The 15,848-nt window shown below is 41.9% G+C and overlaps 2 protein-coding genes across 10 annotated transcripts in view; one reads left to right on the plus strand and one right to left on the minus strand.

The window, feature by feature from the left end:
- Positions 1–6,046, minus strand: part of SUMF1 (sulfatase modifying factor 1) — a 353,454-nt gene extending 347,408 nt beyond the window's left edge. For all 4 annotated transcript variants that reach the window (XM_050957524.1, XM_050957526.1, XM_050957523.1 and 1 more), the window contains exon 1: positions 5,779–6,046. In XM_050957524.1, the coding sequence (XP_050813481.1) occupies positions 5,779–6,042 (264 nt within the window). In that variant the 5' untranslated portion in view covers positions 6,043–6,046. The remainder of the gene's footprint in view (positions 1–5,778) is intronic.
- Positions 6,047–6,136: 90 nt separating this feature from the next.
- Positions 6,137–15,848, plus strand: part of ITPR1 (inositol 1,4,5-trisphosphate receptor type 1) — a 231,969-nt gene continuing 222,257 nt past the window's right edge. For all 6 annotated transcript variants that reach the window (XM_050957223.1, XM_050957224.1, XM_050957225.1 and 3 more), the window contains exons 1-2: positions 6,137–6,584; positions 13,066–13,533. The gene's annotated coding sequence lies outside the window, so the exon portion shown is untranslated. The remainder of the gene's footprint in view (positions 6,585–13,065; positions 13,534–15,848) is intronic.

The raw sequence follows: 15,848 nt of genomic DNA on the forward strand, positions 1-15,848 counted from the left end.
TACTATGTCCTCTCACCAGGAATGTGTTCAGTTCTATGCCCCATGGAAAGGACTTGGGGACAAACAATTAAAAGTTTAGAAGCATGATGAGACTTTCTTATGAAGAGAGACTGAAGGGACAGTGTACGTACAAACAGGGCCTAGTTCTCAGCTTCATTACACCAGTTACACAGTGATGTAACTCCACTGGCATTATATTGTTATCTCAGGTCTATGACAAAGCGTAGAACAGTGGCTCTCAAACTTTTTTTTCACACTAGTGACTCCTTTCACATAGCAAGCCTCTGAGTCTGACCCCCTCTTATAAATTAAAAACACTTTTATATATTTAACACCATTATAAATGCTGGAGGCAAAGCAGGATTTGGGGTGGAAGTGGACAGCTCACGACCCCCCATGTAATAATCTTGCAATCCCCTGAGGGGTCCCGACCCCAGTTTGAGAACCCCTAATGTAGAAGCAGGACTACACTAGTACTGAGAACATGATCATCCTTCAGAAGCATAACTACAGCCCTCCACTAGGGAATCATCAACTCCAATAGCAGAAACCCCCCTACTGGTATTTACCCAAACAGATCCAATTGCATTCCACAGAAGAAGTCATTGGCAAACACATTCTCAATTCCATTCAACAGAAGGCATGGGAATGTGCCTGCCAAAGACAAGAAATTACATATCAATTGGCACATCCCAGTGTTCCATAGGAAGGTGTTGCTAGAACAGGTGCAGGTTTGTACAGAGAACACAATTATATAAAATGTAGCGTTTTGTTGAGAACATGCATCTTCAATCTAGAGAATCCATGTTGGAATCGCTGAAAGATGTCATTCATACTGACGTTTCTTTTGTTTTCATAAGGACTGGGATTGCTCAAGAGGTCCTCTTCTCCTATTTATTCCTCACCTGAATGTGTGACTTAACCATTCATATAGTCACAAACTAAAGATCCCAGTCCATAGCACACCTGACAACTGAAAAAGGAGACAAATCTAAGTCCATATTTTCAAGTAAATGTTCTCAGTAATGAAGTTCAAGAAATACAAAAACCCTCTCAAGTTTCTAAATGGATTTTTTTCCTTCAATTTTATTGAAGAAAGTATGTCCGCAAGACAACTCTCCAGTCACTCCCGCTAAACCTGTCCTAGTTCTTCCACAGGAATGCCTCAAAGCTATTAGTTGATCTAGGGGCTGATTCTTCAACTATCTGCATGAGGTGACCTCTCGCTCTGCTCAGAGATCTCTTGGCTTCACTAGGACCCCCAGCAGGCACAAATGCAGTTGCAAGATGAGGGCACTAGTCTATCTCCATTATTGCAGCCCATGTCTCAGGTTTCAGAGACTCTGAAACACTGCTGTTAGGCACTTGGTCAGTTGTGCAGTACTGCTACGCAACTGGGAGGGGCGGGGGGGGGAGGGGGAAGACTGATCAACCCCTGCTGATCAGTTTGTAACCTGGTATATGAGGTTACATATAACTAAGTCTAAAAAACTAAGATGGTGACCCTGAGTGCCGGGTGTTAAATGACATTATTGATATAAGTATCACAAAAACTTGGTGGAACGATAATGATCAATGGGACACAGTAATACCAGGGTACACAAGATACAAGAATGACAAGAGTAGATCGTGCTGATGTGGGAGTGGCACTATATTGAAAGAAAGCATAAATATAATAAAAATCTTAAGTGAATCACACTATACCATAGAATCCCCATGGACAGAAATTCCATGCTTGAATGGTCAGTAAACAGCTATACTCTTACTAAGATGGTGACTGATTTCTAATCTCCCTGAGCACTTTGCCAGGCTACAAAAACAGAAAACACAATTATAATGGGAGATTTCAACTACCCCATATTGGCTTGGTAAATATAACCTCAGAACAGGATGCAGAGATAACATTTCTAGACACCGTTAATGAATGCTTTTTGGAGCAGCAAGTCCTGGAACCCACAAGAGAAGCAATTCTTGGTCACTCCTAAGTGGAGCACACAATCTGGTCCAAGAGGTGAATAAAGATGAACCACTCAGTAACAACAACCACACTAATTAAATTTAACATACTTGTAGGGGGGGAAAATACCAAAGAACCACACTGTAGTAGCATTTTACTTCAAAAGGGGAACAAAAATTAGGAAGCTAGTTAAACAGATATTAAAAGGAACAGTCACAAGAATGAAATGTCTTCAAGTTGCATGGAACTTTTTTTTTTTTTTTTTTTTTTTTTTTTTTTTAAGGACAAATAGAGGCTCAAACTAAATGTACACCCCAAACCAAAAAATAAAAATAAAAAAGCCCAAAAAACAATAGTATGAGATCCAAAAAAAATGCCACCATGGCTAAACAACATAAAGCAGGCAGTTAGAGGAAAAAAGTCAGCCTTTAAAAATTGAAACTTAAATCCTGCTCAGGTAAATAGAAAGGCATATAAACTCTGGCAATTCAAGTGCAAAAATATAATTAGGCAGGCCCAAAAAGAATCTGAAGAGCAACTAGCAAAAGACAAAAAAAATGGCTGCAAAACAATCAGCGTGGCCGCAGTGTGAAGGTGCTCAAAGAACACTCAAGGAAGACAAGATTGTTGCAGAGAAATTAAATGAATTCTTTGCATCCATCTTCACTGCAAAGGATGTGAAGGAGATTTCCACATTTGAGCCATTCTTTTTAGGTGACAAATGTGTCCCAGACTAAGATGTCAACAGAAGAGGTTTGGGAACAAATTGATAAACTAAACAGTAATAAGTCACCAGATAATATTCACCCAAGAGTTCTGAAGAAACTCAAATATGAAAATGGACAACTAACTGTAGCATGTAATCTATCACTTAAATCAGGCTCTGTAACAGATGACTGGAGGACAGCTAAAGTAACACAGATTTCTAAAAGACGCTCCTGAGGGTATCCTGGCAATTACAGGTCAGTAAGCATAACTTCAGTATCAGGTAAATTGGTTTAAACTGCAGTAGAAAACAGAATTATCACCTACACAGATGAACACGATTTGTTGAAAGGAACATGGCTTTTGTAAAGGGAAATCATGCATCACCAATCTATTAAAATTCTTGAGGGGGGGTGCATTAACAAACATGTGGACAAGGATGATCTAGTGGACTTTCAGAAAGCCTTTCACAAGGTTCCATACCAAAGGCTCTTCAACAAAGAAAGCAGTCATTGATAAGAGGGAAGATCCTCTCATGGTTCAATAGCTGGTTAAAAGATAGGAGACAACCGATAGGAATACATGGTCAGTTTTCACAGTGCAAAGAGAGAAAAAGCAGGGTCCCCCAAGAATCTGTACTAGGGCCAGTGCTGCTCAACAATAAGTAACCTGGAAAAAGGGGTAAATAGTGAGGTGGCAAAAAAGGTCCACAGATGATATAAAACTACTCAAGATAGTTAAGTCCAAAGCTGACTGTGAAGAGTTACAAAGGGATCTTATCAAACTGGGTGATAGCAAGAAAATGGGAGATGAAATTCAATGTTGATAAACGCCAAGTAAGGTACATTGGAAAAATTCCAAATATACGTACAAAAAGATGGGGTCTAAATTAGCAATTACCACTCAGGAAAGAGATCTTGGCATCATCATGAATAGCTCTCTGAAAATACCTGCTCAACGTGCAGCAGCAGTCAGAAAAGCTGCCAGAATGTTAAGAACCACTAAGAAAGGTTAAGACAGAAAATATCAGGATGCCACTACATAAGTCCATAGTAGGCCTGACCTTGAATACTACGTACGGTTCTGATCACCCCATTTCAAAAAAGATATTAGAATTGGAAAAGGTACAGAGAAAGGCAACAAAAAGAGGATTATGGCTAGGGAACAACTTTCATATGAGGAGAGATTAAAAAAACTGGGACTGTTCGTCTTAGGAAAGAGACGACTAAGGGAAAGGTCTACAAAATCATGAACGGTGTAGAGAAAGTGAATAAGGAAGTTTTATTTATTCCTTCACATAACACAAGAACCAGGGGTCACCTAATTAAATTAATAGGCAGCAGGTTTAAAACAAACCTACAGATATACTTCTTCACACAACACAGGCAACTGTAGAACTCATTGCCAGAGAATGTTGTGAAGGTCAAAAATACACCTAGTTTCAAAAAAGATAAGTTAACAGAGGATAGGCTATTAACCAAGATGGTCAGGAATGCAACCCCATGCTCTGGCTGTCCCTAAAAGTCTAACTGCCAGAAGTTGGGACTGGATGACAGGGGATGGATCATTTCAATAACTGCCCTATTCTGATCATTTCCATTCAAGCATTTGGCACTGGCCACTGTCAGAAGACAGGATACATAGCTAGATGGGCCACTGGTCTGACCCAGCATGGCCATTCTTATGGCAGATAGCTAGGTCAAAAAGGTCAAGTAACAAAAATGTTAACCACCAGATCCTCAGCTAGCATCTATCAGCATAGTTCTTCTGAAATCAGTCTAGTTACATTTATTTACAGCAATTGAGAATCTCGCTCCAAGTGTTCATATGAACACATATTTCAGAATTTTGCAAAGCTACCTTACCTCATGACTGTTCTGTAAGTTGATTATAACCTACAAAGGAGTTCTCCTTCATATTTTTAGAATGTATTGCTTCTCTCTAGACTAAATAACTTGTTTAATAACATCCTTTTTACAGGAATATATTGCTATAGCCTCCAATACTAGTCAGTTTTCATTGCATTTTTCTGGAACAACTAGGTAGCATTTAGAACAAAGCAACTACAGCCAAGTTGAGTATTTGAGTCAAAAGCATATAGCATACATACTACTATTAACTTTTCTGTTCTCTTGTCTAACCTCTCAACAAAGAACACCACTCTAAACTAAATTCTAGACGGCTTTTACTCACTGATATACATTTTCATTAAGCTAGTCACGTTACCCAGGCTGTTTACACTAAACTTCCCAGCTAAGTCAAAATCAATCTGGCCTCAAATTATACATAAGTGCTGGTCATCATACCATTGGATATCAATCAAGTGAAGAACATAGTGTGCTACTATAGCAGGGGTTGGCAACCTTTCAGAAGTGGTGTGCCGAGTCTTCATTTATTCACTCTAATTTAAGGTTGCACGTGCCAGTAATGCATTTTAACATTTTTAGAAGGTCTCTTTCTATAAGTCTATAATATATAACTAAACTAGTGTTGTATGTAAAGTAAATTAAGGTGTTTTAAATGTTTAAGCAGCATAATTTAAAATTAAATTAAAAAGCAAAGCCCCGCACCCCTCACCACCAGACTGGTGACCAGGACCCAGGCAGCATGAGTGCCACTGAAAATCAGCTCGCGTGCCGCCTTCAGCACATATGCTGCAGGTTGCCTACCCCATACTATAGCATGGCTCTGGTGATGGAGACACTTTTTACAAGCTACAGAAGAACTTGCTATGCAAGTCTAGCTACCCCTGCCCCAACATTACTTATGGCCCATATTCTAACCTAGGCAGTCACATTTGGACAGCTTATCATGTATTTTGGTCATCTGCACCGCATATTTTACATGCTGTATGAGCACTCATGTCTAAAATCTGCTGTTCTCGAGAAGTCAAGTAAATTAATAAAGGAAATAGCTTCGAGCACCCAGCCATTTACAAGGCCCTTGTCATCCCAAACCCAACTCCTGGGAGCACCACTACCTGGCAGAGCCAGGAGACACTTCACTCCACATCGAGAGGAAGCCCTGGATTCAGCAGCAGGCTCTAAACCACCGCCTCAGCCCCGGCCTCCGGCTCGCTCTCCCTCCCCCCACGGGCAGCTGCAGGCCTCGCCCACCTGACTGTGCGCCGCTGGCCCCTTGCGGGTGACAGGCCCCCCGGCCGGACTTGGGGCATTGGCCTCCGAGGAATACCTCCGGGCCGCCGCCGCCTCCCCGCCGCTCCCCCGGCCCGAGCTGCAGCCGCATGTCCCCTTGGAGACCGCCGTGTGGGAAGAGGAGGAGCTCGCAGCCGTCCCGGGCACTGAGGACAGCGCCAAGCCCAGCACCAGAACCCAGCGGCGGCAGCTGAGGAGAGCCCGTCCTGCCCTGGGCGCAGCCATGTTGGCTGGGGCTCCGCGTGACGTAGGAAGTCAGGTGACCGTCCCTGGCTTTAAAGAGACAGCGCTCGCTTCCCACCGGGCCGCGCGGGTCTGTTCCCCAGTCTGGCAACGGCTACTAGGGGCGCAGCTTCTAGCACTGCCGCTCAGCGTGATTCCATGCCGGGTCGTAGTGCTTAGACCCGCCAGGCGGCAATCCGGCCTCCGGGGTTCAACCCCTCTGCCACTGTCCTATCATCTGAGGCGCCCCACAACTCCTAAGAGCCTTAACGTCCCCATCTGTAAAATGGGACTAATGCTACCTCCCTGCCTCAGAGATGTGTCAAAGCTAAATCGGCTGGTGCCTTCAAAGTGTTTTAAGACCCTCCAGCAAAAGTGCAATAATATATTATTCAAAGTCCCAAGCCTTGGTTGTATACTGAATTTACCCAGATTCATGATGATAATAATGAATGTCTAGACCCAGATGATGATCCCAATGAAACCAACAGCAAAACTCCCATGGACCTTGGTGGAACTAGGAATTGGTCTATGGTGCAAGAGAGGTAAGCTCTTCAACATAGCTGTCTTCACTTTCTGCATTTCTGACAGGCATGTGGCATTTTTTGGAAGGGGAACATCAGTCACTAGAGAATATGAACATATGTTGCTATCAAGAGCATCCTCTCTGAGAAGTATTGCTACCTTGGAGCCTCTGTCTGGAGATAGCTTCTTACTGGAGTTTCTGCAGTGTGAAATTTTCTATATTCTTAAAATACCTTTTAATACTGAAATAAACAAGACCAAAATAAAGCAATTTAGCCTGCATTTAAGCAAAGATCATATCCTATGCACTGCTCTTAGAACATATTACTTAACTGTTCATATTGTTAGATTTATTTTAAATGGCTGTCTACTACCTATGATACCTATTATTCTTAATGAAATATACACAAAACTACATCAGAAGGGTCTGTATTGACAAAAATAATTTCCCAGCCATCCATAAATAAAATCCTCTTCGCTCAACTCATTCAATTCTCATACATCTTGTCTTCTCAGAAAAACCATGGGAAAAGCCAGAGACTGGATGATTACCAGTACATTATTTGACTATATTTGTACCAAAGTGTGGGGGGTCCAAATTGTTTTGCTGCTGGAATAATCATGCTGAAGAAGTGAGATTTGGCCCATTTGTCAATTCTTTTAAAACAGTTGCTAGTAACTGGTGTCAAAACATATGACAGGATATCTCCCTGGAGAAGTCAATTTGCCTCTCAGTTTCTCCATTTCTCACTGGTAAAGATAATGATACTTCACCTTTGTAAAGTCCTTTCAGACTGATAGATGACGAGCACTATAGAAGTGCTAAGTACTATCATTATATGTCTTACATTGGGGAATTGCATTCTCTGCCAATGTGAATGTTCTGGGCATGCATGTGAGGCCAGGCATATCAATTACATTCACCACCTTTTCTTTTCTTTTCTTTTCAAATCACCTGTAAGAAATCACAGGCAGAAGGGTGAGTATCTACCATGATATTAATATCCGCAACTCATCCATGATGCAGAAAAATTCCACATGGGAGAGCTATGGTCTGATCCTCCTCCTACCCAAAATCAATGGCAAAACTCACATTGATTTCAGCTGGAGAAAGTAGGGCCACTCTGACCAGAAAAAGAGCAGCATTTTTAACCACAACATCATTTTAAACAAATACCGTTCAACACAGTGGGGTGGGCTTTACTACAAGCCCTATATATGGGGAAACATGTTAATATGTCATTTCAGGAGCAGTGCAGAGATAGAGGCACTCTGTGGAGAGGAGGTAATTTGTTGCTTCTATAAAAATGAAAATTACTTCCCCTGTGCTGGCTGGTGCTTTGAGATCAGACCCAAGGCTTAACCCAATCTCTGCCCTCCTGCTAGAGGGCTCAGGGAGCAGGACAGGAACCCAGGGTCTTGTTAAACACAAGGCAAAAGAGGTGGGTTCTTACCATCCCTTATACCCATATATGGGCAAGTCAGACTCTAACCCAGTAAAACCATAATCAGCTGTCCCAGTGCATCCAATACTTCCATTGACACCAATGAGAGGTGTTCTGGAGTCTATTAGGAATGCAGGATCTGGTCCTAATAATAAAATAAATCTTTACTATAGTTAGATATTTACTATAGTTAAAAATATTTAATGTCATCTTGATGCAGAAAAATTCCACATGGGAGAGCTATGTTCTGATCCTCCTCCTACCCAAAATCAATGGCAAAACTCACATTGATTTCAGCTGGAGAAAGTAGGGCCACTCTGACCAGAAAAAGAGCAGCATTTTTAACCACAACATCATTTTAAACAAATACTGTTCAACACAGTGGGGTGGGCTTTACTACAAGCCCTATGTATGGGGAAACATGTTAATGTGTCATTTCAGGAGCAGTGCAGAGATAGAGGCAGTTTCCTCCCTCATCACTCTGTGGAGAGGAGGTAATTTGTTGCTTCTATAAAAATGAAAATTACTTCCCCTGTGCTGGCTGGTGCTTTGAGATCAGACCCAAGGCTTAACCTAATCTCTTAGGATTGTGAAACAACATGAAGCAGCCCCCCCTGAAGTCAAGGAGAAGGAATTTTTGTGTTGTCTTTAGAACTTGGATAGGAACACTACTAGATTTTATTCCCTAGCCTGAAAGTGTCCTCTGTGTTAAAATGACAGTGCTGGGAGTTTCCATTTATCAGTCATTTATCCCTTTTGCCCTGTGATGTACTTAGAGAAGCTACAGAGTGAAGGAAAAACAAATAAACACAAATTTAATTATAAAACCAATTTGCTTTTGGAGTTAGAAAATATAAATGTTCCTTTTATTTTTTAGTAATCATTTTTGCCCCATGCAATAATTATTCCCTATTTAAAATACAAAGGAATTACCAGCAACTTGCTTTCTTCCTCCCAATATCCAGTGCAGTGGTAACTATAGGACAATAGCTTGTTTTCAAAGTCAGACACTGATAGAAATCAAAACAATCTGCTGAGTAATTTTCCTATATTAAAACTGTGTGTTTTAAAATGTATCATTGTGGAGTTCACAAAAACATCTCTTAGCCAATCAACATTATGCTTCTCTGGTGTATCCTGCTTGTTTGGTCTTATTGCTCCTTCTCCTGAGTTCTTTGGTGCTTCTTTTTCTACACTTTCATCAAATAAATTTGGGTTCTAATTCCTCCCTCCATACTAAAGGGCTGGACTTAACAACAACAAAATGCAGTTAGCTTCTGAGCAAACTCAGCTTTGGGTTTAAGTTCTGATGCTGTTTGAGTGCTTTTATTAGTTTATTTATTAATAATCAATCTGCTGCTGAGTCAGCTGTAAATTCAAGACAGCCATTTTTTTTCCACTTAAGGCCTAATTGTGCATCTTCTTTACTCAGAGTGAGTAATACTTTACTCCCGGAATAGTTCTACTGACTTCATTGGGACCATTCCTGCAGTAAGGTACTACTCAGCCTGAGGAGGTAGGGCAGAATCAGGCTTTTGGTGAAGTATATAGGGAAGAGAATTAGGCTGTACTACTTCTTCAGCATTCCTTGTCATTCCCCTTACCCTCCCAGCCTTCAGCAAGTTTAAAGGTAACTCGGAGGGGGAAATTGGCAAATGTTTGTTTGGTTTATGATGTATAAAGCAAGACCAGAAGGCTTTGTTTTGTTTTTTATTTCAGAAATATCAAGCATGTTAAGTCTTGTTTTCCCTATTTTACTGGAAGTCTCCTGTGGAGGACCTAGAGAAGTGGATGAGGAGCTTTCTCCATCCTTCAACGAAGAAGCTGAGATATTGTCTCTTTTTTGCGTAGAATTCACAGTCTTTGTTTAATCCTGAGCTGATGGTGTCAAATTTGCAGATGAACTGAAGCATACAACCGCATCTGCTCCAACCCCTCAGACAGACAACACCTACAAAATCTTCACCAAGCATTCTCAAAACTACAATACCTGCACGAGGAAATAAGGAAACAGATCAACAGAGCCAGAAGTGTACCCAGAAGCCTCCTACTGCAAGACAAAGCCAAGAAAGAAACCAACAGAACTCCACTAGCCATCACATACAGTCCCCAGCTAAAACCCCTCCAATGCATCATCAGGGATCTACAACCCATCCTGGACAATGATCCCACACTTTCACAGGCCTTGGGTGGCAGGCCAGTCCTCACCCACAGACAACCTGAAGCATATTCTCACCAGTAACTGCACCAGAGTAACTCTAACTTAGGAACCAATCCATGCAACAAACCTCGATGCCAGCTCTGCCCATATATCTACACCAGTGACACCATCACAGGATCTAACCAGATCAGCCACACCATTACCGGTTCGTTCACCTGCACATCCACCAATGTAATATATGCCAGCAATGCCCCTCTGCTATGTACATCAGTCAAACTGGACAGTCCCTACAGAAAAGGATAAATGAACACATCAGATATTAGGAATGGCAATATACAAAAACCTGTAGGAGAACACTTCAATCTCCCTGAACACACAATAGCAGATTTAAAGGTAGCCATCCTACAGCAAAAAAAAACTTCAGAACCAGACTTCAAAGAGAAACAGCTTAGCTTCAGTTCATCTGCAAATTTGACACCATGAGCTCAGGATTAAACGAAGACTGTGAATGGCTAGCCAACTACAAAAGCAGTTTCTCCTCCTGTGGTTTTCGCACCCCAACTGCTAGAAGAGGGCCTCATCCTCCCTGATTGAACTAACCTCATTATGTCTAGCCTGCTTCTTGCGTGCATATATATACCTGCCCCTGGAAATTTCCACTACATGCATCCGACGAAGTGGGTATTCACCCACGAAAGCTCATGCTCCAATACGTCTGTTAGTCTATAAGGTGCCAACAGGACTTTTTGCTGCTTTTACATTTCCTCTATAGTAATTTTTGCAATGTTTCATCTGCAACTTCCTGAGCAGTTCTTCTGTTATTCCATTCTGCACACCTGTGTCTGAGCTAACCTGGGAATTAACCCCTTGCTTGCTGGTGATTAGAAATAGAACTCTCCACCTCATCTTGGACACACCCTGAAAATACATTATTGCAGAGGACAAGGCAGTTGCAGTAGAGTCAATATATCATAATTCTGAAGGTGAGATTTCCTACATTGTTTTCAGGAAGCGACAAATTAGAAGTGAAATTCAGTAGTTAAAGAGTCTAGAGGGCTACCAATTTGAATAGATTCCATTGCCAGATATGAAAGTGCAATTATGGTCATTTATAGCAACATCATGCTCATTAGATCTACTGTATTTAGTCATATCTACTGCCTTTACTGACCAGAATGCAGTTTTACTGCATCACAGAGCTAACTCAGCTGTTGGTGAGCAAGTGACATTCTATTCTGGTGTGCACTAACAGAAAATTGTTAATTAAATTTCAGATCTATATTGCACCCACCTATGCAATCACATGGATGAGTTTTTTTATCATAGACTATCAGGGTTGGAAGGTCATCTAGTCCAACCCCCTGCTCAAAGCAGGACCAATTCCTAGACAGATTTTTGACCCAGATCCCTAAATAGCCCCCTCAAGGATTGAGCTCACAACCCTGGGCTTAGCAGGCTAATGTTCAAACCACTGAGCTATCCCACCCCCCAAGTATGAGATATCCCATATATGGAGATCTCATAGTATTGGAAGTGACTGAGCAGTCATTGAGTCCTGCCCCCTTGCCTTCACTAGCAGGACCACATACTGATTTTGCCCCAGATTCCATAGGTGGCCCCCTCAAGACTTGAACTCACAACCCTGGGTTTAGCAGGCTAATGCTCAAACCACTGAGCCGTGTGGTTCTAGGTGCCATTGAGGGTAATATTTGGCCTGCAGAATCTTTATTTACTGATGAGGCTATACAAACCAGAAAGAATGGACCTTACTTTTCAGATCCTAGGGTAAGTTTGTAGGGCTCTTAGGGGAAAATCCATCTTTATAGCTGTGCAAAGTTAGTGATGAAGAAAAATAAACAAGAAACTCCTCATTCAGGAAGCACTCATTGACAGATTTTTTGTTTGAATGGATAGAATTCACTAGGAGAATGTGTAGTTATCCTTCCGATATTGGGTAATGAGTTCTACCCTCCCCAAGAAAAAACAAAAAATTCAGAGAGCTTTTATGTATTCCTTGACTTGTGCATAAGCGTCAGAGCTCTGTACCTTGACTTCTAGATGTTCAGCTCAGTAGCAATAATGATGACTGGTACAGACTTGTGTTTTTTTATGAAGAATCCATATATTGATAAAATAGCAAACGCTGGATTGTCATATTGTCATAAGCAGACTGCTGGCTCATCAACATTGGTGTCCTTTCTCCAGTAGTGGGCAAATACTGGCTGCTTTAGAGGAAGGTGAAAACAACCAAGCAAATGGGTAACAGCTATGAAATGATCCGTGCCTTTTGTCTAATGTTGTACTTGTGGTGGGGAGGGCAAAGAAGGGGAAGTGCTTTCTTGAGTTTAATGGCAGTGAATGAGTTGCAGCCAACATACTGTGTAATATAACTTTGAGATGCCCCTGTCACTAACAGTTAAACTTAACAGTTTAAGCACAGCCTGATAAATCCTCTACTCTTTCCAGGCTCTGTTAAATCCTTGCATTTGTTTCATATTTATTTTTCTCACATTTGATTTTCTTGTGGTTTATTTAGCCCATCTAACATTATTAAGCTATGATTGTTTTTCTGCCGTCATTCCATTCTTTGGAGCCGTTATTACATACTTTCCCTCTGTGAACCTCTAGCTAAAGCTCTGCAGAGCCTTGGGCTTAACTATATTTTCTGTGCCTTAATCCTTTTTCCCACAACAGTGCATTTTTATGTCACAGATGTTTGAAATTCTTGGCTACCGTGATGAGAGTTCAAATGGGATGTGACAGCCAATAGAAACGTCCATGCTAGAAAGCCCCAAACCAAGTTCCAGTAGAAGCATCCCTCTGAAACAGAGACCGGAACATGTATTTTCAGGGTGAATTGCCTAAATTCGATTCCTCTTTTTCTTTCCTTGGCAGGGAGGGAGTCTTTGGACCGCACGCTGGAGGGGGCAGCTCAGCCAATGGCAGCTCGGGAAAGCGCTCTTGACTCCACTGTGCATTTACAAGAGATTCCTTTGATCTGACACGGAGTAACGTTTTCCCCTTGCAAAGTCTCTAGAAGCGGCGCAGCGCGGGGGCTTGCTGGGAGTTGTAGTGCGGCTTTTCCGCCTCTGTCCCTGGCACTGGGTGGTGTCCTGAGCCCGCCCGGGACTACATTACCCAGGTAGCCGCTCGGGCGTATTTAAGCAGCCGCGGAGCGACTCCTAAGTGCAGTAACCATGTGGATGTGCTGCTGAGCTTAGTTGTGGGCTGAGATTAACCCTCGTCAGCCTCCATCCCTAGCGGAAAGCAGCAGGGCTGCCTCGGGAACATGGGATTACAAAACGACTGCTAACCCTCTCCTTGCTGCAGCATCCAGGCAGGCGGAGCCCCTTGTGCGAGCAGGTAAACCAGGGGCAGGTTGCAAGGGAGTGACCTAGGCTAGGGGCAGCTGAACTTTCTCGTGGGAGACCCATGAAGCGGCTCTGACCAGGGCTGCACCTTTGTATTCCCCCCTCGCTTTCATGGCAGGCTTCAATCCTGCGCTGTGTTACATGTCCTCTGATCAGCCTGGGGGCTGGAATGGAAGTAGTAACTGATCAGATAGCAACCCCTCCCTCCCCCGCCAAGTTTGGGACTGTGCAACAGCAGGAAATAGTTTTGGGGGTGGGGAAAGCAATCCATCAGTCTACCTTGGAGACGATGGGTTTAAATGGACAAGAAGCCAACTTCATGTCTTCTGTTGCATATAAAGCAGCAGGGTTGGGGAAGTGTGTATGCGTATGTGTATTTATATACACAGAGAGAGAGACATGGATATTAAAAGGGAGCTTTAGAAGGGTGAAGGAAAGTGTGGTGGTAATAGGGAATAGCGGTAAACCAGTGCAGTCAGGTGTCTGGACTAAAGAGTGGTGTTTTGTAAACTGCTGCTTAATGCAATGGCTAGTGGATCTGGATACATTCAGATTACTTTTTTTAGGTGGCTACAGGTCCTTATGCAAGCTGGCATTGGGTAGCAAACTTCTTAACTAGTCTTGCAGAAAATATGTGTTTAAGAGGTTAAGTGATTAGTCTGAGTGCTTTTGGTATTTTGAAAATCAGGTTGAGCAGCTGCAGGCTGAAAATTGCCTTCTGTTCATGTGTAGCAGCATGTGGAAATGTGTTTATCTTCCTGAAACTAACTTCTTTAATTTTTAGCAAGTTAACCCATCTGTCACAGAGGTTAAAGAGTTCTCGTCATGATATCTGCTCTTTGCTTCCCAGTTTGGGAGTGCTGCAGGGCCCATCATTCAGCCTGACCTGACAGGTGGGCATGGGGACTTGGCAACATGAGCAGGTAACACTGGTCCCAAAAAGTACACCCAATCCAATCAGTGAGGAGAAAGGAGTGCATTGCGCCCAAGAGGTGATGCTTTCCCTTGGTTTAGAGGTATATGGATAATGGAGATGTGCTGTGTCCAATCCTTTTAGGCTGGAGAAAAGATTGCAGGAGTTGAGGGCCAGTGTGCCTGAGCATCCTTAAAACATTAGCCTATAAAAACTAAACCAAAAAAAAGCACTTAAATACATACCTGGAATGCAGGGCAGCTGTAGTGTTGAAAGGCAGCACTGTTGTTTATTATTTGCCATTTATATAAAACATACTGGTTTACCTCTCAGGTGTGTTGTATTATTACTAGCTGCATTTCATAAATGTAGAAACTGAGACACAGAAGTGAAGTGATTTGCACAGGGCTGAAGAGGGGGTCAGTGGCAAAGACAGGCTTGGAACTCCAGAGTTTCTGCTTCCCAGCCCCCTGATTAGCGGATAAAATTGCAGTTTGTGAATACCAGAAAACCATTTTATGTGATTAAACAATTGCTACTTTAAAGTTGTATTGAAATATTTGTTCTGAATAACACAGTTTAGTTTAAGATGTGCAAGCTATGTCTGGTTGTTAGGGTTTATTCCTTCTAAAATCTGAAAGTCATTAGACAACAGTAACTTGTTGTTCTAGATGTCACTCAAATATGAGTGACACTTGGGCCTCTATAATGGTGGTTTAAGGAGTGTGTGTGTGTTAGTTAAACTTTTCCTAGCTGTTTTAAAAAAAATATATACTTGAAACATAATTATAGGGATGTTTGTATTATGTAAATACAAGTGAATGCTGTTGCAGACTTGGCTATAGATCTTATTCTTAAATGGTCAAAATCTGGGCAATTGTGGGTGGATATTTCTGAGGGTTTGGTAACTAGTCTAACAGTCTAAATATTTAGCTGTTTCCTGGACTACAATAACTGGACTATATTTAAAAAAAAAAAAGTTAAATGCTTCACAGCTCTGTGCTGTTTGCATCCTGTTGATAAAAGTCTAATTATTGCTAGTTGCTTTGTACATTTTTTAATATGGTTGTTTTTTTTTAAGTCTCATATAGTTCATTTATTTCAATGTGTAAATATGTTACAGCTGGCATAATGCAATAGCTTGTGGTTTAACAGGAGGAAGTAAGGGGCCTTTCCTATAAAATATTATGTATGTAACAGTCCTCTTATTGCAGCAATTAGGTTTAGCGGGCAGGCTCTTCCCTCTGATACATGCACAAACCTGTATATGCTCTTACTGATCTCTGTGGGATTTGTCTTCATATATTTGGGGACAGAATCTGGCTCCAGATAGGAATAATGTTGAAAACAAAACTGTACCAGTTGTTGCATCTAATGTATCTTTTGTCACACAG

Source organism: Gopherus flavomarginatus, chromosome 6 (genome assembly GCF_025201925.1).
Source record: "Gopherus flavomarginatus isolate rGopFla2 chromosome 6, rGopFla2.mat.asm, whole genome shotgun sequence".
NCBI classification, from domain to species: Eukaryota; Metazoa; Chordata; order Testudines; family Testudinidae; genus Gopherus; species Gopherus flavomarginatus.